At 34.2% G+C, this 25,682-nt stretch overlaps 1 protein-coding gene across 3 annotated transcripts in view; it reads right to left on the bottom strand.

The window, feature by feature from the left end:
- CDH10 (cadherin 10) overlaps positions 1–25,682 on the bottom strand; it is a 123,574-nt gene that overhangs the window by 9,581 nt on the left and 88,311 nt on the right. For 2 of the 3 annotated variants that reach the window (XM_042908178.1, XM_042908187.1), the window contains exons 5-8: positions 25,252–25,439; positions 23,273–23,526; positions 18,283–18,419; positions 5,840–5,961 (exon numbers count right to left, since the gene is read on the bottom strand). In XM_042908178.1, the coding sequence (XP_042764112.1) occupies positions 5,840–5,961; positions 18,283–18,419; positions 23,273–23,526; positions 25,252–25,439 (701 nt within the window). Of the gene's footprint in view, positions 1–4,174; positions 4,186–5,829; positions 5,962–18,282; positions 18,420–23,272; positions 23,527–25,251; positions 25,440–25,682 lie in introns of all 3 variants that reach the window. The other variant, XM_042908194.1, reaches the window with a different exon arrangement.

The following is a 25,682-nucleotide window of genomic DNA, read 5'->3' as shown; positions in this document are numbered from 1 at the left end:
TTATCTAATGTAGGAAAAATTCAGAAAACTATTGTGATTATGGCTTTTCTCCTTATCAAAAAAAAAGTAAAGTGAAAATTATTCAAAGAAAGTAGAGATTATATAGATAATATTATGCAAAACTTTTTAAATGAAGGACTTAAACATTATGGTCTACTTTAGCAGTAATGGCTCACTTCATCTGTACTGTAAATAATATTACATATTTTTAATTCAATATATGCATACTATGGGAAATGGTTATTTTATAAAGATCATCTCTGACTTATTTAAGGATAAGAGACAATATAAGATGCTATATGGTAACAAGAAAATGTAACACCTTATACTGTAATCAGATCAGTGCTTTGACCATATATGTTTAATATCATTAAATATATATATAACATATAGCTATGTAATATTTGCATATATACCCATTTTGTCTTTAATTTATATGTATAACATTTTATATATATTTTTGCATATCTTAATTTGCAAGAGAGCTTCAGAAGTTAACTTGTATATTGATGTTTATATAAATGGTCAAATTTATGCTTAACTAAAAGGAATATACTTTAATAAATTGACTCATTTTAACATTGTGTCTATATTTGATCAAAATATTTGCTACTGATTTTTATTTAAAAAGAGATTTCAAATTTAAAACATTATATCAAGTAATTATGAAAAATAAATTATTTTAACTCTTCTGTATTGAATTAGTCTCTTCTAGATTACCTTATAAAAATAAAAATGTGATAAATTTTATGTACTCCCTATTTATTTACAACCTTAACCACTTCCTTCTAAATGATAAAAGAAATATAATTTGATCAAAGATAAATGTTTATTATCTAAGAATAAGCAGCCAAAAAAATAATTTAAACTTCGAATAATTTTAAAATATATTTTAAAATGAAACATAACTATTTAATGAAACTTTAGTGGTAATTTAAGATTGACTAGAAATCAAAGATTTATTGCTAATGGCTTAGCCATCCAATACACAACTAAAAATGGTACATATGTGAAGGAATTAAAGAGAAAGATGTTTATACAAGAATTAATTAATACCCTTTAAGAGGTATCAATTCAGTTATAAAAACATTTCTTGAATGACTCTTATTTGTCAGGCAGTCTAAAAGATTATACTTTTAAATAGTGATTTATAAGAATAAGTTGAGGGGAAAAATGACAAATGAAATAACATCAAGAAAGATAGTAGACTAAGTATAATTTTTATGTTTATACAAATCATTAAGATTAATATGTTGGCACACATACAGACAAAATGATAGAAACTTAAAAGTAGAGCTAAAACTTTATTTATTTTTTTTTTTAATTTTTTTTTTCAACGTTTTTTATTTATTTTTGGGACAGAGAGAGACAGAGCATGAACGGGGGAGGGGCAGAGAGAGAGGGAGACACAGAATCGGAAACAGGCTCCAGGCTCCGAGCCATCAGCCCATAACCTGACGCGGGGCTCGAACTCACGGACCGCGAGATCGTGACCTGGCTGAAGTCGGAGCTTAACCGACTGCGCCACCCAGGCGCCCCGAGCTAAAACTTTAAAAGTAGGCCTTTTAAAATAAAAACTATAATGTTTCATAATAAATATACATTTTCAGTTATGATTAAAAATTATAATTTCAGTTTATTTTTACAAATCAAAATAATACACTACAGAGAACAAAATGGTCACATCTTTACATATAAGAAATTATAATGGTTTACACAAAAATTCCTTTTTTTAATGTTTATTCATTTATTTTGGGAGAGAGCATATACATTCATGCTCTCACATGTACTCGTGAGCAGAGGAAGGGCGCAGAGAGAGGAAGCAAGAGAGTCGCAAGTGGGCTCCATGCTCCGCTCAGAGCCCAACCATGAGATCATGATCTGAGCAGGAATCAAGAGTCAGACACTTAAACGACTGAGCCACCCAGGTCTCCTTACACAAAATTTCTTTTCTTTAATTTTTTTAGCAGTTATTTATTTATTTTGAGAGAGAGAGAGAGAGAGAGAGAGAGAGAGAGAATGGGGGAGGGGCACAGAGAGAGAGAGGGAGAGAGAGAACACCAAGCAGGCTCCTCACTGTCCGTGCAGAGCCCAACATGGGGCTCAATCTCACGAACTGTGAGATCAAGACATGGGCTGATACCAAGAGTTGGACACTTAACTGACTAAGCCACCCATGCGCCCCTTATGCAAAAATTCTTAATTAAAATATGTTGTTTGAATAAAACATGATAGCATCATTGATTTTAAAATTAGTGATTCACTGGTATATTTTCTTTAAATGTTATAAAGAAAGTAACCAACCCCTATGCTGTTCAAGAATCAACTGTATTTTGTTTTGGTATATGTGTGCTTATTTGTTTTGGCATATGTACCATATACATATGGGCATATATATATATATATATATATATATATATACACACATACACATACATATTATATATTATGATATATATTATAATATATATACATAATATATATTATAATATAATAATATTTATAATATATATACATAATATATATTATAATATAATAATATATATAATATATTATAATATATATACATAATATATATTATATATCATAAAATATAATATACATATCATATACATATCATATATGTACATTATATGCATATAATATATAAATATAATATATAATATATTAAATAATACAATATAAATATAAATATATTATATTATATAATATATACTATGTATATATATATTATACATTTGAGTTGATTTGCAATAGAAATCATAAGTTGGCAACAAGAAGGAGATATCCCCTATCTCTCTGTATAAGTACTCACTATTTTATTCCTGCTAGAGACAAATTCATTTTTGAATTTGACAAATTCATTTTAGATCACTTCCAACACAATAGGTTGCCACATTATGGAAAACAAAAACAAAAACACTGGTGTTGTCTAGTATTCATTTTCAGCATATGAAGAACAGACACTGATAAGTCATTTACATTGTATCTCTTGAGCTGTAACATAATTGGTTTGTATTTTTACTAGGCTATTCTAAAACAATCTCAATTCAGCAAGAAGGTGTTTCAGTGATCATTAGCATTGCCAGTGGTTAGAGTAGTAGTTTCCATTGATGCAAAAATTACCTTTGTTCTGGTAAAAAGTACCCTTTTCAGTAGCTGGTAAGTAACTAAACACTGTGCCATGGAGATATGTAGTGGGATATTTGGGGTTTGATAAAAGCCTGGAGCTCAGATACTATCTGTGGGTGAATACAAGTAGCACTCCTCCCTGGGGAGACTCTGGGAAATCTGTGAGACAGAAATTGTATTCCCTTCCCATAATGATTAAAATTATTAAAATATATTTTATTGACTGAAAATCAATGAGAAATGAAACAGCCGGTCTTCTTTCCTCTCCTTTCCCAAGAGACTCTTTCTGTGATGGAAAAGATGAAGACTCAAGTAGCCTAGTTCAGGCACAAGAAGGAACTGTTAATGCTACATCAATTGTAAGCTCCATCTTTTCCAAGGGGGAAAGTCTCCTACCCTTAGATCAGGGAATAAGCAGAAAAGGAGGAGGAGATGGTAGTTAACTTTATCTCTGTCTTCTCGTTTTGTCCACGCATCAAATAAATGGAATCATTTCCTATACTGCTGTTCAAAGTGCTACTTTTATTCGGCACTTAATTCAGAGAATTAGTTTGTTTGAAATCCTCTATAAACAACTAAATCACACCCAGAAGCCCTGAGAAGCTCCTACTTCCCAGAAGGAAGGAAGGCAGAGTTAACAAATAAATTTCAAGGAAGTTTCAGTTAAGGACTTTTCCAAACCTTAGTTTTACCTCCTAGGATGCTGTAACCTAGAATTCCATCATTGAGTACATAAGTATTTGGTTTAAGAAACATTTTTCAGCCTGTGAGACCAAAATGATATTTAACAAACTGATCTTATTAAAAATAACTACTATGGGGACACTTGGGTGGCTCAGTTGGTTAAGCCTCTGACTCTTGATTTCTGCTTAGGTTGTGATCTCATGGTTCATGGGTTTAAGTCGCACATCTGACTCCTTGCTGACAGTGTGGAGTGTGCTTGGGATTCTCTTCTCTCTCTTGCTCTCTGCCCCTTCCCTGCTCATACTCTCTCTCATTCTCTCTCTCTCAAAACAAATTAATAAACATTAAAAATAATAACTACTATGGGAAGTTATTGCACATTCAGATAATTAGACAAAAATTATTAATCATGTTATTCCTATCAAGTTGGTCAAAATAGGTTACTTTTTAAATTAAAATTTTCTTCTATGTTATTATTTTCCTTCAATACGCCAAGTGGTTTTTAAAGTCCAAAAAATATAAAGTTACTAAACCAGATATATTTTTTTAAAAAGAGGCATAAAGAAAAAAAAATAATCCCTTATTTTGTATATTTTGAATACATTTGGAAATCAGTATTTAAAATGATTCAAATGCTCTGAAAAGATATCTCTTGAAAATCAAATAGAATAACCATAGAGAAAGCAATGCATAAGGCAGTTGCAAAGTGGGTAATTTATCTCTTTAGAGAAAAGCCTTCAACTTATATCATGCTGAGCCTGCCAAGCAGAGGACTATTTGGAATAGTATTTTCAGGGCAAACATTGTTTCATTAAGAAGTAGGTCGGAAGTAGCTTTGTCATTTAAATATTCCAAATTAAACATTTCCATAACATTTTCAAATAAAAAATGAATCCAATTGCAGCAATTTTGCCATTTCAAACAATAGACAGGCTATTGAATTCCTGTTAGAATCTTCAGAAGGAAGAATTTGTGTTATTCCACAATGTAATTTGCATAAAAATGTAACAATGACATTGATGTTTATAAAGAGCATCAAATGATGTCAAAACATAATACAGTTTTGGGATGGGTCCTCTTCCTTTAATAAAACACATTTGATTCCCAATTATTATTTATAACATGCAGCTTCCTTCTGTGAAGATAGCACTCAAACCAATTAAGAGCATTTCTTTCAGCCATATACACTGGAGTTTTGCAAACAACAAAATGAGTCCACTGAGGAAAAGACTTAAAGAGTTATAAACAAAGCTGATGTATAAAGAATGTTTTAAAGGACAAAAACTAAGTCATTAAGCACTCTAAGTGTTGCTATAATGATGAAATACAAGTATAAATCTAAGGAGTGAATCCTACAGTCTGCTTTCAAATCATTTGCATTCATTGGAATATTGATGCACTGTCTAGCTGATCCCATGTATCTGTCTGTGTTTTTTCTAACTTCCATCTCCCATTTCTCTAGCAGTTACAGTATTCATCTAAAGAAAGAGCAGTTTTTTTTTTCTCCCTGTTTTTTGTGCTTGAAAGTTTAACAAGTGAAAGCTATTTCTTCTTACACCTTAACTGTTGTGGCAACAATAATGTCTTATATTTTCTTTTTAACTGCACAAAAGAAATATGAAACTCACTATATTGTCATTCAGACCATTTTTTAATTCTAAAAACATCAGCTTTTTTTTTTGAGAGAGAGAGAGAGAGAGAGGTGAAGCATAACCAGGGGAGAGGCACAAGGAGAGGGAGAGCGAATCTTGAGCAGCATCCATGTCCAGAACAGAGCCCAATGAGGGACTTGATCTCATGACCATGAGATCATGACCTGAGCAGAAATTAAGAGTCAGACATTTAACTGACTGAGCCATCCAGGCACCGGGCACCCCAACATCAACCTTTAAAAAAATTATATTGCTGGTACTTATATGATTGTTTTTATCTCTGTTTACTCATTCTTCTTAAGATTAGGAAAAGAAAATATTTAAGAAGCCACTAAAATATTCCAAAGCTTTTAAGTCCTATGGTTGCTCACCTGCCCTGGTCTGGCGTTTTCACATACAAAAGTGTCATAGAACACTGCAAATTGTGGGGCATTGTCATTAACATCCAAAATTCTGACAAAAACAGCCACACGAGTCATCTCTTTGGGATTGTCTAGAAAAGGGAAAGGAAAAATTTGTTTAGGAAGACACATTTGTGCACCAGATTTAATTTATACAGGCATCTTGTGGATATTAAGTGCTCACATAAAAATAAGCATCGTGTTCATTTTACTAACATAATGAGCAAATGCAATAAAGAAAATCACTACAGAGCCTAATTAAGTAGTCATAAATTCAGTTATTATTGGCCTCAAGAGTACTACTATTATTTTGGAAAATCTTTTCAAAAGCAAAATCCAGTGTAAATGAGTTCATATTGTATTTGTGTCCTGACTGTCCAAAATATGTAAAATAAGAACAAATAGTTATTAAATCTTTATCATACAGTATTATATTAAGCTTCAGCAAGTTTTTGGTTGAAGAAATAATTTTAAATAAATTATTAACTAGCCCATAGTCATAAGCTCGTAATGAGTAGTTTTTATATTACAACTTACCCTCCTGACTACTTTAATCACTAAAATGTATTCCAATAGCGACTCTCAATTCTTCTTTTGGAAATTTTAATATACAGCTACTAATTTTACAAGTTGGATGGAAATTTACAGTAAAATATAAGCATTTGAATTTTTCATTAATTGTTACTGGTACAACTTCAACAATCCAGGCTGAATTTTGTAAAATAAAGTTAGTTTGGTAGTAATATATAGTAGAATAATAATGTTTTGTTTTTTTTCCTACAAATTTAAAAATCAACAGCATCAAAGTTTTCACATAAAAATATGCATTAAAATTGTCTTAATTTGTAAGTGGAATTTTAAAATATTAATGTCTATTTACAGACATGAGGTAACAACGTAGCATGGAGTAACAATCTTGTATTAATCATAATTCCATTATCTCAACAATGGGATTTTCTAGGAATGTGTACTGATATCTAAGAGTGATTTGACATCTTAAATTCAGGTTCTATTTATCAACCTTTGTGATGTCAAAATCTTAGTCTTTGGATATAGTTGAACTTCTATGTGGACTTCAGCAAAGTCAAACTGAAGATCAGTATAAAAGAACAAAGGAAGTAAATAGCTAAAAACAAAGGAAAGCAGGGGTCTAAGAAAGATAGTGGAGGAGGATGGAAACCCTCAGCTTGTCATGTCCCTGAAATGCACCTAGATCAGCACCAAACCATTTTGCACACCTAGGAAATTGATATGAGGATTAACACCACAATCTGCGTAACCTGAGCCACAGAATTCAGCAGAATTCAGAATTCAGGAATGTGGAGGGGTGAAGTGGGAGAGAGAGAAGCCACAGAGGGTAGGGAGCTGTTTTTTTTTTTTTTTTTTTCAGATAGAGGATAGAGAAAGGGGGAGAGTGCAGTAAATCGGGATCATGCAAGAAAAGCACTCCCCCAAAAGTTGCTGGAGAGAGAGAGAAAGAAAGAGTGAAAACACTCACAGGGGACTGAACAAGAATTCTGTTCCCCAAAACCATTGACAGGGAGAAAGGAAAGGATTTCAACACCATTAGGATTATATAAACAGTGGAGCACAGAGTCTGAAATTCTGGTGCTTAGTGCCTGTTGGTGCTCTGGGGAGGAAGTAGTGACAATACCCAGGAGCAGGCAGCGAGGTCTGAGGGGTTCATGTGCCACGGGGGAGAAGCGTCACTGTGTAATTACACAATCATTTTCTGGGGCAAGCAGGCACCCGGTTGTTGCTCAGCAAGACCCTTTCCCAGAGAGTTGGCATGGGCCCAAGTCACAGGGGTCTCTGCAGAGAGGGGTTTTGAAACACAGCCCCACCTGAGATAAAACTCTGAAGGGAGGTGCTGCCTGGCAGGCTGAGGCTTGGACATGGACAGGGTAGAGGCAAGGAGTGGAAGGAGCCCTGAGACAAAGGAGGGGCTTCATGAGAGCATGAAGTTCCTATGCCACAGACTAGGAAGCTGGGTGAGGCCATTTCCACCTCTCCTGCACATGCATACGCAGGCGCATCCAACCCAGTAAACTAAGTAGCTCCACATAGTGGAGAATGGAGCCATTACACCAAGCCCCAAACAAATGCATCCTCCAAGCACATCCCCTAGACAACCAGCACAAGTCTCTCTGCTTGCTTCGTGTATGGACTATATAGAGTGCTTCATAGCTCAAGTTCTAGGGGACACTGAGTGTTAACTTCATTTGGGTTTCATTCTGTTTGCTGGTTCATTTATTTATTCGTTGTTGTTTTGTTTTTCTTTTGTTGTTTTTTTTGCTTCTGTCTTTCTTGAAATTGTGTTTTTTTTTCTTTTCTTTTTCTTCGTTACAGAAAGACACAAAATTATTTTTATTTTCTCTTTTGCAAGAATATTTTTTTATTATTTTCATTATTTTTACTATTTTTTGTAGTTTTAAAATTCTATTTTATTATTTATTTCATTTTGTTATATTTTATTATACAAATATTGTTTAATCTTTAAAACTTTTCTTAATTTTTTTTTTCTTTTCTATCTTTTCTCTACTTTTTTCTCTATTCTACCAAGCTTCTTTCAACAAGCAGACCAAAACACATCTATGATCTAGTTACCTTTATTTAATTTTTCTGTTTTGTTTATAATTTTTTTAATTTAAAATTTTTATTTTATTAATTCTTTTTCTTCCTCCATAATGACAAAACGAAGGAATTCACCCCAAGAGAAAGAACAGAAAGGAATGACAGCCAGGGGCTTAAGAAACACAGATATAAGCAAAATGTGTGAACTAGAATTTAGAACCATGATAGTAAGAATACTAGCTAGGGTTGAAAAAAAACATAGTTTCCCTTTCTGCAGAGATAAAAGAAGTAACTAGTCAGGACAAAATTAAAATACTATATCCAACATGCAATCTTGAGTTGATGCCATGATGATAAGAATGGACGAAGCAGAGCAGTGAATCAGACGCATAGACGATAAAATTATGGAGAATAATGAAGCAGAAACAAAAAGAGGGAAACAAAGTCAAAAGAGCACAATACAAGACTTAGAGAACTCTGTGACGCATTAAAAAGGAATAATATACAAATCTTAGGAGTCCTAGAAGATGAAGAGAGAGAAAAAAGGACAGAAGGCTTATGTGAGAAAATTATAGCAGAAAAAGTTCCTAATCTTGGGAAGGACACAGACATCAAAATCCAAGAAGCACCAAGAATTACCATTAGATTAAACAAAAACTGACCATCAGCAAGGCATATCATAGTCAAATTCACAAAATGTGCAAACAAAGAAAGAATTATGAAAGCAGCAAGGGAACAAAATCCTTTAATGTATAAGGGAAGACACATCAGGGTTGCAGCAGATCTATCCACAGAAACTTAGCAAGCCAGAAAGGGGGGGCAGGATATATCCAACGTGCTAAATCTGAAAAATATGCAGCCAAGAATTCTTTATCCACTAAGGCTGTCATTCAAAATAGAAGAAGAGATAAAGAGTTTCCCAGACAAACAAAAACTAAGAGTTCATGACTACTAAACCAGCCCTGCAAGAAATTTTAAGGGTGACTCTCTGAGAGAAGAGATGAAACAAAACAAAAAAAGATCAAAAGCAACAAAGACTATAAAGGACCAGAGAACATCACCAGAAACTCCAATTACAGGCAACATAATGGCACTAAGTTCATATCTTTCAGTAGCCACTCTAAATGTCAATGGGCTAACAGCTTCAATCAAAAAACACAGGGTATCAGAATGGATGAGAAAGCAAGACCAACCTATATGCTGCTTACAAGAGACGTATTATAGACCTAAAGACACCTGAAGATTGTAGGTAAGGGGAAGGAGAATCATCTCTCATGCCAATGGTCACCAAAAGAAAGCTTGAGTAGCCATACTTATTTATGGAAAACAAATTAGCTTTTAAAATACTGTAACAAGAGATAAAGAAGGGCATTATATCATAATTAAGGGATCTATCTACCAAGATCTTACAATTGTAAACATTTATGCCCCCAACGTGGAAAATATATAAATCAATTAATCACAAACATACAGAAATTCATTGATAATAATACCATAATAGTAGGGGACTTCAACACCCCACTTGCAGCAATGGACAAATCATGTAAACAGAAAATCAACAAGGAAACAATGACTTTGAATGACACAGTGGACCAGATGGCCTTAACAGATATATTCAGAACATTTCATACCAAAGCAGCAGAATACACATTCTTCTTGAGTACACATGGAACATTCTCCAGAATAGATCACACACTGGTACACAAATCAGCCCTCAACAAGTATGAAAATATCGAGATCATATGGTGCATATTTTCAGACCACAATGCTATAAAAGTCGAAATCAACACAAGAAAAAAATCTGGAAAGACAACAAATACTTGGAGACTAAAGAACATTCTACTAAAGAATAAATGGGTTAACCAAGAAGTTAAAGAGGAAATTAAAAAGTACACGAAAACCAATGAAAATGAAAACACAACAGCCCTAAACCTCTGGGATGCACGAAAGGTGTTCATAAGAGGGAAGTATATAGCAATCCAGGCCTTCCTAAAGAAATAAGAAAGGTCTCAGATACACAACCTAATCTTATACCTAAAAGAACTGGAAAAAGAACAGCAAATAAAGCCCAAAACCAGCATAAAAAGGGAAAAAATAAAGATTAGAGCAGACATCAATGATATTGAAATTAAAAACAAAAACAAAAAACAAAAACAAAACAGTAGAACAGATCAATGAAACCAGGAGCTTGTTCTTTGAAAGAATTAACAAAATTAATAAACCCCTAGCCAGTTTGATCAAAAAGTAAAAGGACCCAAATCAATAAAATCATTAATGAAAGAGGAGAGATCACAACCAACATTGCAGAAATACAAACAATAATAAAAGAATATTATGAGCAATTATATGAGAACAAATTGGGCAATCTAGAAGAAATGGACAAATTCCTAAAAACATACAAACTACCAAAAATGAAACAGGAAGAAATAGAAAATTTGAACAGACCTATAACCAGTAAAGAAATTGAATCAGTAATCAAAAATCTCCCAGAATCAAGAGTCCAAGGCTGGATAGCTCTCCAGGGGAATTCTACCAAACATTTAAAAAAGACTTAACACCTATTTTTTGAAGCTGTTCCAAAAAATAGAAATGGAAAGAAAACTTCCAAAAAATTCTATGAGGCCAGCATTACCTTGATACCAAAACCAGACAAAGACCCCACTGAAAAGAACTACAGGCCAATTTCCTTTATTAACATGGATGCAAAACAACAAGATACTAGCAAACTGGATCCAACAATACATTAAAAGGATTATTTACCACGATCAAGTGGGATTTATTCCTGGGATGCAGGGCTGGTTCAATATCTGCAAGTCAACAAATGTCATACATCACATTAATAAAAGAAAGGATAAGAACCACATGATCTTATCAACAGATGCAGAGAAAGCATTTGACAAAATACAGCATCTTTTTTTTGATAAAAATCATCAAGAAAGTAGGGATAGAAAGATCACAACTCAATATCACAAAAGCCATATACAAAAGACCCACTGCTAATATCATCCTCAATGGGGAAAAACTGAGAGCTTTCCCCATAAGTCCAGGAACACAACAAGGATATCCACTCTCACCTCTGTTATTCAATATAGTGTTGGAAGTCCTCACCTCAGCAATCAGACAACACAAAGAAATAAAAGGCATCCAAACTGGCAAGAAAGAAGTCAAATTTTCACTCTTTGCAGATGACATGATACTCTATGTGAAAAACTCAAAAGACTCTACCAAAAAACTGCTAGAACTGATCCATGAATTCAGCAAAGTCACAGGCTATAAAATCAACGTATAGACATCAGTTGAATTCTATTCACCAACAATATAGCAGCAGAAAGAGAAATCAAAGAATCGATCCCATTTACAATTACACCCAAAACCATAAAATACCTAGGAATAAAACTAACCAAGAGGTGAAAAATCTATACACTGACACTATACTGAAAATTATAGAAAGTTTATGAAAGAAATTGAAGAAGACACACAAAAAAATGGAAAAACATTCCATGCTCATGGATTGGAAGAACAAATATTGTTAAAATGCCAATACTACCAAAAGCAAACTACATATTCAATGAAATCCCTATCAAAATAACACCAACATTCTTCAAAGAGCTAGAACTATCTTAAAATTTGTATGGCAATAGAAAAGACCCCGAATAGCCAAAATAATGCAAACAAAAAAAACCACAAACAAACAAAAAACAAAAACCAAAACCAAAACAAAACAAAACAAAACAAAACAAAGCTGGAGGCATCACAATTCTGGAATTCAAGCTATATTACAAAGCAATATTCATCCAGACAATAGGGTACTGGCACAAAAACAGATACACCAATCAATGGAACATAATAGAGAACCCAGAAATGGACCCACAAATATATGGCCAATTAATGAAAGAATATCCAATGGAAAAAAGACTGTCTCTTCAGCAAATGGTGTTGGGAAAACTGGATGGAAACGTAGAAAAATGAACCTAGACCAATTTCTTTAACCATACACAGAAATAAACTCAAAATGGATGAAAGACCTAAACATAAGACAGGAAGCCATTAACATCCTAAAGGAGAAAACAGGCAACAACCTTTTTGACCTTGGCTGCAGGAACTTCTTATTGGATATCTTCAGAGGCAAAGGAAACAAAAGCAAAAATGAACTATTGGACCTCATCAAGATAAAAAACTTCTGCATAGCAAATGAAACAATCAGCAAAACTAAAAGGCAACTGACAGGATGGGAGAAGATATTTGCAAATGACATACCAAATAGAGGGTTAGTGTCCAAAATCTTTAACGAACTTATAAAACTGAAAAACCCAAAAACAAATAATCCAGTGAAGAAATGGGTAAAAGGCATGAATAGATACTTTTCCAAAGAAAAAAACATCCAGATAGCTAACAGACACATGAAAAAAAATGCTCAACATCACTGAACATCAGTGAAATACAAACCAAAACCACAATGAGATACCACCTCACACCTGTCAGAATGGCTAACATTAACAACTCAGGCAACAACAGATGTTGGCAAGGATGCAGAGAAAGAGGATCTCTTGTGCACTGCTGGTGGGAATGCAAGCTGGTGCAGCCACTCTGGAAAACAGTATGGAGGTTCCTCAAAAAACCAAAAATAGAACTACCCTATGACTCAGCAATTGCACTACTAGGCATCTATCCAAGGGATACAGGTGTGCTGTTTCGAAGGGGCACACAGCCCAATGTTTATAGCAGCAATATCGACAATAGCCAAAGTATGAAAAACTCCCAAATGTCAATCGACTGATGAATGAATAAAGAGATGGTATATGTAAACAATGGAATATTACTCACCCATCAAAAAGAATGGAATGTTACCATTTGTAACAACGTGAATGAAACTAGGGTGTATTATGCTTAGCAAAATAAGTCAGAAAAAGACAAATATCATATGACTTTACTCATATGTGGAATTTAAGATACAAACCAGATGAAATAAGGGAAAAGAAGCAAAATACTATAAAAACAGAAAGACAAACCGTAAGAGACTCTTAAATACAGAGAACAAACTGAGGGTTGATGGCAGGGTGTTGGGTGGGGGATGGGCTAAATGGGTGATGTGCATTAAGGAGGATGCTTGTTGGGATGAGTACTGGTGTTACATGTAAGTGATGCATCGCTAAATTCTATTCTGAAATCATTATTACACTGTATGTTAATTAACTTCGATGTAAATTTAAAACTAATAGTAATGATAATAATAAGAATAATAAATAACAAATAAAAACAAAGCAAAACAAAAATAACATATGAGGTGAGGGACAATAGCGATGTTATTAAGTGGCCTTTTACCCACAGGGTTTATGGATAGTATTATTTACCTTTGTGAAATTTATCTGACTTTCTATTTATCTCAATGATTTTCAAATACAAGAGTAAAAATTATTGTCATATCCAGATAGGGTGTATATTACTATTCAAAAGAATTTATTTCTTCCCCTTTCTCTCCATGTAATTATGATGTTACTAAAATAATGAAATCAGCACTTTTAAAAATAATGCTTAAGAACTGATTACTCAGCAGGAACGTTTACAAGGTTAAAGTCATATGAAGGAAGCAAACAGAGTTCTAAATCTATTTGAAGTGTGTTTATCTGCCTTCCTTTTCTTGAGGGAAATTTAAAAGGCATCCTCTCTTTAACACTCTTTTCCAGTCTTACACTTTTTAAACCATATATATTCCATTCTCAGGTTCTGATCTCATATTTACTAATGTATTGCTACCTACTGTTCACTTCTTGTGTGTCAGGTGGTTATAGAGTTCAGACCCTGGGAACACAGCTGCTTTGATTCCCAGATTCACCACTTACTCACTGTGTGACTTTGGCCAATTTACTCCATCTCTTTAATGCCTCAATTTACTCAGTATAAATCAAAATAGAACTTCTAATCTATGGAGTTAATGCATGAAAACTATCCAAAAAAAAAGGATTACTTTGTTGGTTAATTGCTCAATACATGTTGATTATTATTATTAAGATCATCTTTATTATCACCATCATACCTTTTTCATTTTCTTACATTTCTTGAGAGCTTATGCTATGTTACTCCACACAAAGCACTCACACAATAAAAATGTGTTAACTAGTTTTCCCACAGTTCATACAGGTCTGAAGAGGACCATGTGTGGGGAGAAGTGGAGAGACGAGATAAAAAAGAACAGTCCATTCCACTCTTTTCCTACCTCCCTTAGTCCTAAACAATTTGCAAATAGCCAGAGTTCACCTACAAAGTGTTCACCTGCAAATAATCCTCAATCTACCTAGAGTTATTTGTTGCTATGAGGAGTAGTGGGAAGGGATGATTCTTCCATATTTTCTAGTATGTTCTTTTTCATATACTTAAATAGTAGACATAAGCAAAATATTTTCTTTCAATATAGAGTCCTGACATAAAAATAACTCTTGCTGGTAGCAATTCACTTTCTAACTATCCTGCAGAAGCCAAGAGAGACAGAAAAGTTTCAGATCTAAACAATTGCATTGTTAGTCCTTTGCCTGACACCATATGAAGATTCTCCAGCTTCTTTACAAACAATTCCAGTCTCTTCAAATCAAAAGCTAAATCCACAGGGATAAATGTGCTTATAAAGCATCAGGCCCAGAGTCACCTATTCAAACAACAGTGCTTACACTAATCTTTTTACAGATAGATGTTGCAGCTGATGTACAAATAAAAACATAAAGCATTCCAAGAGTCATCATACAGAATGGTAGCTGGCATATGTTTACCACCTGGGTCTCTCTCTGAGTCATCCAGGCGCACTCCACTGTAGCAGCAATGTATCAGCAATAAAGGATCTTAAAATGTGAGAGCATTCCTATGTATTCAACAGGCTTTTCCATACCCAAGAAAAGGAAAGCTTAGATTGTTATCTAGAAATCCGAGGCTTTAGAAAGATGTATCTTTTCTACCTGCTTAGGGCAAGAATTTCCACTGTCAAGGAACCACGTATAGAAAATGGAGTTCTTTGCTCATGAACTTCGCTCTCCTGTTCTCAGAAGGTATCGCGATGATTATAGCCAAATTTTCAGATGTGGGCAGAGGAACTCATTAGTGTCTACAACAGATTTCTACAATCCAAGTGTGACCTTAATTTTAGGGTTTTTATTCTCCAAATGGCGTTTAAAAATGTTTTTTGAAGAAGAAAAAGGGAAGTTTTTTCACGGTATAGCGCACTAAATAATTACCTGGAGCAGTGCTTGCCATATGATGTGCTACACTGCTGTGGGATGTAGAATTAAACTGTTAGAGGCAGGGCCTGAAATCGCATTGGTAAGAAGTCCATTTAAACATCATTCTGTCCTGCTTAGGGCTTGGTGTAATGCACACTTACCACAAACCCAGTGCTTAAAATCTAGGAAAAACAATTTCCTATATATGCTGTTTCCCTCTCTCCCTTATTCCTTTAATAGCCAGAACAGCATAATGGGCCCCTGACTGCTTGTGGCTTGGCAGGTAGGCATTTCCAGCAGCTACTCCATAAATTGATTTCACTTAAGGGCAAAAAATAGGCTTAGTTCTTAAAAAGAAGAACATAATTGGCTTTGCTTTTTACAGAATCGTAATTATTTCAACTAGCTTTAGAAGTTAAATTTCTCAAAGTATCTGAAATGGAAAATGCAATTCCTAACTCGTTAGGCTTGAATTAGGATCTTGAGTCAAGGAGAGAGCACAAACAATCATGATTCTGGAATGATCAGATTGGACCCTGTCAGACACATGACAACATGGTAATATGGAGATAGGTAATGGAAGTAAAAGCTTTCCTGAACATAAAAACTAAAAAAAAAAAAAATAAAATAAAAAAAATAAAAATTCGGTTAGCCTTAAAAGGCACAGCTATTTATATCACAATACAGAAAAAACTGGGTCATTTGGATGGTGGAGTTAATCTGTATTTCAGAGCCAGATTTAAGGACAAAGCTAAGTCTACTATTTTATCTTGATTGAATTCATTGTTAATGATCTGTCCAGCCTAGTTCCGTCCTTCTGAGACTTTTGCCAATTTGGCCCCAAGGCTCTGCCTTCCAAATCCTGGAATGGTGGCTTCAAATAACTTCACTGTGATATGTGTTTGTGGATTCAGCCTCGTATTTCAGATTTGGAATTTATAGGCTTAGTTTTTCCCCATGATTCAGTAACTAATTAATGCTTCTTTTTAAAACAGTTAAAGAGTTGCTTTATCCATGTAAATCACATTACAGGAATTAGAAACCACGAATAAGTTTGCTTGAGTGGACAAAGCTGGCTTCATATGCAATTGTACAGGGCCTTACTCAAGAAGGGCCCCACACTTATTTTAAGGCTCTGTTGTTGACATGTTAAACATCTTAATCATTTTTTTAAAATTTTTTTTAACGTTTATTTATTTTTGAGACAGAGAGAGACAGAGCATGAACGGGGGAGGGGCAGAGAGAGAGGGAGACACAGAATCTGAAACAGGCTCCAGGCTCTGAGCCATCAGCACAGAGCCCAACTCGGGGCTGGAACTCACGGACCGAGAGATTGTGACCTGAGCCGAAGTCGGACGCTTAACCGACTGAGCCACCCAGGCGCCCCTCCTAATTATTTTTAACAACAGATCTGACACTTTTATTTTATAATGGGCTCTGAAAATTGTGTAGCAAGTCATTTGAATGGGCAAGAACCTTTGCAATTAGATACAGATATGATTTTGAATCCTGGCTCTCCCTGTTATTACTGGGATGAAATTTTGTAAATTAGGTATAGAATTAAATACTGGATCTAGAAACAGAATGACTAGTTTTAAATCTTAGTTTTACTACTTCTGGTATTAGGACTTTGGCAAGTTTCCAAAACCTTTGAAGCCTTAGTTCCTTCTCTGATACATAAAGTCAATAAAAATATGAGTAGGAGAAAATTAATATAAAATTTTTAGAATAATACCTGGCACAGAGTGCTTAATGTTAGCTATTATTATCAATATCTTGGTCTCCTCATCTGTAAGAAGGAAGTAATAATAATACCTACCTACATGTATGTTGTTAAATGATACACACCTGGGGTGCCTGGGTGGCTAAGTTGGTTAAGCTTCCGACTTTGGCTCAGGTCATGATCTCACGATTCATGGGTTCAAGTTCCATTTCAGGCTCTGTGCTGATGGTTCAGAGCCTGGAGCCTACTTCGGATTCTGTGCCTCCCTCTCTCTCTGCCCCTCCCCTGCTCATGCTCTCTCTTTCTCTCTCTCTCTGTCTCAAAAATAACTAAACACTGAAAAAAATTTTTTTAAATGGTACACACCCAATGTTTAGCATCGATTTTAATTTACAGTGTCCATGCAATAAATTTTTAATGCATTTATTTCTCCCCCAAAGAGGATATATTTGGTGTCCAATTCTAGATAATTTTTATTAGTCAATATTAAATGTTGATTTGGGATACCTGTAGCGATGCCTCAGTATATATATATAAATTATTGAAAAGAATTAAAGGTGTTAAGAAGCCTTTTAAAAACAGACTAAAATTACAATTCATGCATATAATGAGAGGGAATTATTTTTTCGATGTTTATTTATTTTTGAGAGAGAGAGAGAGAGAGAAAGAGAGAATTAGTGGGGGAGGGGTAGAGAGAGAGGGAGACACAGAATCTGAAGCAGACTCCAGGCTCCAAGCTGTCAGCACAGAGCTGGATGTGGGGCTCAAACCCACAAACTGTGAGATCATGACCTGAGCTGAAGTCGGACGCTTAACCAACTGAGCCACCCAGCCTCAGAAGGAATTATTTTTAAAATAAAATAAAACCTAAAACTATATGTTAAATATTATATACACAAATGTCATCTTACTGATTTCAGCAGCTATAACAGTTAGATTGTGCCATTGAGATAGTTCACGGTCAAGTGGCTTTGAAGTATAAAGGGATCCATTTCCAGAATGTATGTTAAAGATCCTGTCAAGGTCAGTATGGCGATCCAAGGAAAATCTGAACAAAAAAAGCAAAGAAAAATACATGGCAGTATTATCGGTTTGTAGGAGAAAATGTTGTAATGCGAACACACAGTAACATAAGTTCATACAAGTACATAGTACTGATGTAGAACAAAGACTGTTTCATTGATTTATCTCACATACACCTGTGTGCATTGGTGCGTGCGCACACACACCCATCTCCACCTCCCTCTTCTTCCGGAGGCAGGAGCTGCCACTTTGTTCCACATTCAAACGCTGGTCTTCTGAATATTTGTGTTATTAAATCACTACCTATTGCCATATTCAACGGAACGTGAAGTACTTTTTCTACAAGATAGTTGGGATTATAGGTGGTTACAATACCAGTTGACTTTAGCCAGAAGCTGCGAATTCTGTTAGGGAATTACCATAAGGATCTAATGCAAAAACAAAAAAGAAAGAGAAAGAAAGAAAGAAAGAAAGAAAGAAAGAAAGAAAGAAAGAAAGAACATTCCCAGAAGCATAGTCTTTTTCTTAGTGATGAAATTGGAGACAATATTATTTTCATTAAAAGAGTAGGTTATCATAACACCTGGGTGGCTCAGTTGGTTAAGCATCTGACTTCAGCTCAGGTCATGATCTTGTGGTTTATGGGTTTGAGCCCCGTATCAGGCTCTGTGCTGACAGCTCAGAGCCTGGAGCCTGCTTTGGATTCTGTGTCTCCCTCTTTCTCTGCCCCTCCCCCACTCATGCTCTGTCTCTTTCCCTCTCAAAAATAAATAAACATTAAAAAATTTTTAAAAATAATAGATTACCAATTTAGGATGATATTCAGTAACTTCATGGTATGATACCCATGAAGCTTGAGCTTGTTAACCACATGTATCATTAAAAAAATGCATATATTTTGACAAGAGGTGTTTAAAAAAACAGAAAATTTTGGGAAAGGAGTTTTCACACATTTGTACCAAATAAAGTCTTAGTATATGTATAAAAAACCAACTATGCTGCAAATTGATTAAAGGCATTGTGTTGGGATTCATTCTAAAGCCTACTGCCAGGTTTATCAATCAGGTTGATATAGTTGGCATAAATCCCATTATTTGGGGGATTGTCAGGCAAGATTTAAGCTAGCTATACCCCTCATTGGTTCCTGCCGGTTCACAATGCTAGTGGCTTACACATGCTTTATAGTGCCTGAGTTAGCCAGCATAATCCTCAAGTTATATTTAATGCTCCGTGTTAAAAAAACAAAGCAAAATAAAGGTAACAAGTCCTAAAGTAACATTCAGTTTTGGCATTTCTTTTCCTAAGCCACAGCTGTCATTTATTTTAATATTTTTATGAAACATTATTTTTAAGTGGTGTTTTGTGAGTGATAATACAAAATGATTTTTAAAGTGCCATAAAACTATTTTCTCTTTTGATGTTCCAAACTTGTATAATATTTCCAAAAATCCATTTAAATTTATAATCCTTATGCTGGGTTTTGAATAAACTGCATTAGAGGAATGACATATCTTGTCAATACAGCTAATGTGATTTTACTTTTGAGGATTGCTTACTTTAGATTTTTATCTTAAATCAGTTCTAAATGGAACAGGACAATAATTAACAAATCTCCTCAATAAGCTCTAGCCCTCTCTATTATCAAAATGTGAATTCAGTTTTGCATGCAAACAACATGTCTTCCCAGTCACACATTAATTTGTAAAACACTGAATCTCTATATCTGGAAAAATCATGAATTCTGTCTCAAGTTGACAAAGTTCTTTTACTCTAAAAGACTCAACATACCTCCCATACAAAAGTGCCTATACTACCCATCTCTGCCACTTACCACGTTGTATTTGGAATTCCCTGCAACATCAGCATGTGAGTTACATCTCAAACAGGAAATCAAAGATGACAAAATCAGGCATTGTTCTTGACAGAGTAGACACTCAATGAATATTATTTCTCTTACTGAATCTTCCTCCCTAACAGACTGAGAACTCCTTGAGAAATATGTTCATATCTGATACGGGGATCCACAAGTATTTGTTAAATGAGAAAAAGAACAACTGATTTCTTTGACGTTCTGGCAAATAAGTTTTCTTATTTCTGTAGAAATATGCCGTGAAGTTGCAATATGTAGATCAAAATTAAGCATTATTGTCCATGTCATATAATTTTATGTGTGTTTCATCTTACTTCTTATAATTTGGTTTTAAAAATAATTAAAAATTTAGGAATTATGTAAGATTATGTTAAAGATACAGAGAGATCTTGGTCCTTTTTCAAACATGACATAATTATATTTTCTGATTCTCTATTGGCAAATTTTGTGTGCTAATTTTCATTTTATTTTTTAAAATCATTTCCAGAACAAACATTTAAGTAAAGCCCTTTGATTATTATATTAACATCTACACTATATGACATAAACAATTTAAAATGTCCCCAGTCCTATCTATTCCATAAATACATTGCATTAGTAAAACTATTATATTTCTGATTACACATATATATTTTTATTTTTATTTATTTATTTATTTTTTAATTTTTTTTTTAACGTTTATTTATTTTTGAGACAGAGAGAGACAGAGCATGAACGGGGGAGGGTCAGAGAGAGGGAGACACAGAATCTGAAACAGGCTCCAGGCTCTGAGCTGTCAGCACAGAGCCTCATGCGGGGCTCGAACTCACGGACCGCGAGATCATGACCTGAGCCGAAGTCGGACGCTTAACCGACTGAGCCACCCAGGCGCCCCACATATATATATTTTTAAACTAAATGGTCTATCAAGATTAATATCTCAAAATATTAAGTTGAATTTTCTATATCAAGTTAGCATTGATTCAATTATACAACAACCTTTATGACATAGACTTTGTCATTAATAAGCAATAACATCATTAATTGTATTGCAATGATTGACATAAATGGAGTCGTTTCTTAGACTTGCATTCTGATTATATATTTTATTTTTGTTTCAAAAATCCACGGACATATTTTGACATATAATAACCATCAATCTATAAGAGGATGCAAAATCTATTTCATTGTCTGGATAATATTTTACATTGACACTTAACACCCCTGGATTTAAATTGAATTCTCCTTAGACATAATATATTTCTTTTGAAAAAGGCCACTTGGAAACCAGGAACACAGAACACAGCCTGTTAAAGTCAATGAAGAGCTAGGCCAAGAAAATGCTTGGACAGTATTTAATAGGTAAAATTAAGTATGTGTATTGGCTATATAAAGCCTTCAAAGTTAAAAATATCCAAGAATGGATCCATTTCAATGAAGACAAATGGATTGGGGAAGAGGCAATTATGGGGAATTCATGCTGGCAGATAAGAGCTGTACATGATTGCCATGTATGTGATTTGTGATGCTGTATGTGAATGGAAGAAAATATTTTGGTAATTTGAAACCACATGGATGGATCTAGAGAGTATAATGTTAAGTGAAGTAAGTCAGTCAGAGAAAGACAAATACCATATGATTTCACTCATATGTGTAATTTAAGAGACAAAAGAAATGAACAAAGGGGAAAAAAAGGAAAGAGAGAGAGAAAAACCAAAAAACTAGAGAACAGATGGTCACCAGAGGGGAGTTGGTGGGGGGAGTGGGTGATGGGTGAAATAGGTGAAAGGGATTAAGAGTACACTTATCTTGATGAGAACTGAGTAAGGTATGGAAGTGTTGAATCACTATATTGTACACCTGAAACTAATATAACACCGCATTTTAGCTACACTAGAATTAAAAAAAAACATGAAAATAAAACAAAAATATTTAGATAAAGTTATGTAAATCAAGCACTAATATATATATGTATAAATATACACATATTATATATGTTATATATATGAAGACATATTATATATATATAATATATTATTTCAAGTTCCTTACTATATATATTATATATAATATGTCTTCACTTGAAGGTATGGCAGAACCTGTAGCAGTTTTAAGTTTGAGTTGAGTTAGAGGCACATGGCATACAAGATTTTTTTCTATTCTGCTGTTGTATACTTTGGAATCAAAGAAGAGTGTGCTTGGAAATTGTGTAATCATCATTTAAACTCTTACTTGACTAGTCCATGTGGAGCAAGGGGGAGGCACAATTAACCTGTTGAGAATTAGGGAAAAGAGTGAAATACAAAACACATGATATACTAATGGTTTAAAATGGCCATTTTGTTGGTAAATATTATATATAGATATCCGTACTTCTTTTTAAAATGATAGAACAAAATCAATAACAACTTTGAGCCTTTCTCATTTGTATGTGTTTATCATATTTCATGTGTTTTTGGGCTGCCATAAGAAAGCAAAGCAAAAATAAAAAGTGAAATTAAATTACTCTGATCTTTCTGGAATGCTCTATTTTCTTTACAAATATTTTTTGAAACAGCCAAAACAAAAACAAACAAAAACCTTCCCTTCTTTGATGGTAGGAGTACATGGGAGTTTGTAACATTGTTGGAATCATATTCTTTTTAACTGTTACAACTCTCAACGTCTCATATCATTTAATAACTGAAAGCACAAAGTGATTCAGTTACATTGTAATAGCACAGCTGACACAGTGTCCTTTATCTGTACTGGGATCAGAAGAACAAATACCTTAAAAGATACAGGCAGATGATACAAGCTAGGTTTTAGGCTAAAAGGCATGATTTGAAGTGGAGAAAATTATAAAGCTGTGCACTCCATGCCCCAAAACATTCAGAGACAATTTACTTTAAACACTTGTGCTCCTCAGATTGATGTACAACTTACAGACAGACTCATATTTCAATGCATTAAATGCTATAAATAGAATTTCTTACTCTCTACATTTATTTCAATTCCCTTTCTTTCATCGGCAACATGGGCATAATTACCTAATGGGGCTAGAAGCGGAATCTGGGTCCCTTGCCATTACAGTACCAATGATCGTGCCCACTTCGATATCCTCATGAACTTCAAACAGGTAGGAGGATCTGCTAAAAACAGGAGGTTCATCCACATCTTCTACGGAGATTTTCACAATCGTTGTATCTTTAAATGGTCCCAGGTAATAAAAACGTGGATCCACATGGGTATTTTCTGCTTCAACCTTCAGAGTGTAAAGTCTTCGGCTCTCGTAGTCAAGTGGCTGTGTAAGTAAATCATCAAATTAGAATGAGGGAAATTGGATTATATGTTCCTTTCAAGTTACAGTGTGATTTTCAAAGCCTGGTTGAATTTTGTCAAGTTGTTTATTAACTGAAAATAATTAAAAGTAATAAAATGAATAATATACCTTTACATATCAGATAAGGTTCGATTATTACTTTTTATGCATTCAATGTGTAATACTTCAGAACATAGGAAAATTAGATTTTAAATATTGGAAATATTGAAAAGAACATTAAAACCTATGTTATAATGTGGTGACTCATTACAAAAAATGGGCTGAGGGGCGCCCGGTGGCTCGGTCGGCTGGGCGTCCAACTTCAGCTCAGGTCATGATCTCACAGTCCGTGAGTTTGAGCCCTGCCTCAGGCTCTGTACTGACAGCTCAGAGCCTAGAGCTTGCTTCAGATTCTGTGTCTCCCTCTCTCTGCCCCTCCCCCACTCAAGCTCTGTCTCTGTCTCTCTCAAAAAGAAATAAACATTACATTTTTTTTTAAATGGCTGGTAGATTGTGTCTGTGTTCATGTGTGCATGTGTGCGCATTACTGTTAAATGTCTGCAAGTAAAAAATTTAGTTCTTTTTACATGTATGTCATGATATTTCCATTCATTTAATGGGCTCATGATACTACATAAACCTTATGTAATTTTGAAGACTAATACACAATTTTCAATAGTTTTATGAAACATTGAAGATCAGGAAAACCAGGAGTAAAGAGAAGAGAGAAAAATTCTGATAGCAAATTAGTAATTAGGTTATATTATGCATAAACAAAAAAAAAAACTGACTTAAATATTGATGTAGTTTAACTGTAACGAGTGTGAAATCAAGCTCCTCCCTTGGTATGTTTTGTAAACAGAAAAAAGACATTGTGGTTTGAGATTCCTTCAACCTTCCTGTTTTTATCTGATAAGCAGTAAATTCTATTTGCATTATTATTACTTGCCAGTCATGAAAAACAACAAAGAAGCTGCTTCCTCCTTTCCTGGTCACTGTCCATTTAAAAACATTTCGTTGTGTACCTTGGCCTTTGCAACAGAATCTCTGGATAGTTTTGATTCCTCAGTTCTTCAGTGGTTACTTAATGAAATAGAGTTTTCAGGACATTTCACTGGGATCTGTCACGGGGCCTTAATTTTTTTCTTATAATGATCATACTGACGCTACAATGAAAAACCTAGTTACCTTTAAACTGAATCACTGAGCATATGTTAGCAGAAAAGTTTAATTTATGTAGCAGAAGGGAAAATGTGAACAATTAAATTATCTTTGAAAATATGCTGTGTCTTTTTTATTAGCAGCTCTAATTATTGCTTCATACATCTGGATAGACGGCATGCTACTTTCTGTGCCTCCAACTGTGATGATATGTTGCCATTATTAGCTATTAACTGCTTTTTCTAAAAGAAAACAATGTTATTATGGGGGGCTTTTATTAACATGGCTCAAAAATACAGTCATACATATATTAATTTGCCTTTTAAAGTTTGTAAAAACTCAGGTCTCACGTTTCAGTCAACAAGAGCATTTGGTCAAAACGCCCAAGGAGATCTTTGGCTCTTGTCTCTCATGTTTGTGCATGATATAAATTACATTTGGCCACGAGAGTGGCATCTCTTCATGGACAATGCATGAGCGGATGGCACATAACGAAAGCCTTATTTGCTAAATGGGAAGATGCTTATTTATAGTGATTATGGGCACCTTTTTCACCATTATAATGCCTTCCTGTGTGTCCTTCTCAGTTATGATGTCAAACATATCAGTCCCGTCACCATCAATAATTCGGTATTCTACTTCTGCATTTTTCCCAGTGTCTGCATCAGTTGCTTTTACACTTCCAATGGCTGTGCCAACTGGCGAGGACTCAAGAACTCGAAGGTGGATGGTGTCTGGAAAAAAAAAAAAAAAAAAAAAAAAAAAAAATATATATATATATATATATATATATATGAAAGAGATTTTTCATTATAAGTCTTAAACTCTACATCATATGTTAACTGATTAAAAAGTTGAAGACACATAGTATGGATTAAGGTCTAGGAATGGAAAAAGAGGAATTTAGGGGGCTTGTGTCTATGCATATAACAAACAGTGAGTACTATCCTTTAATCATGTTAAGAACTCCGTTTTAA

The sequence above is a fragment of the Panthera leo genome, chromosome A1 (genome assembly GCF_018350215.1).
Source record: "Panthera leo isolate Ple1 chromosome A1, P.leo_Ple1_pat1.1, whole genome shotgun sequence".
Lineage (NCBI taxonomy): Eukaryota > Metazoa > Chordata > Mammalia > Carnivora > Felidae > Panthera > Panthera leo.
This window is presented reverse-complemented; position numbering and strand designations above follow the sequence as displayed.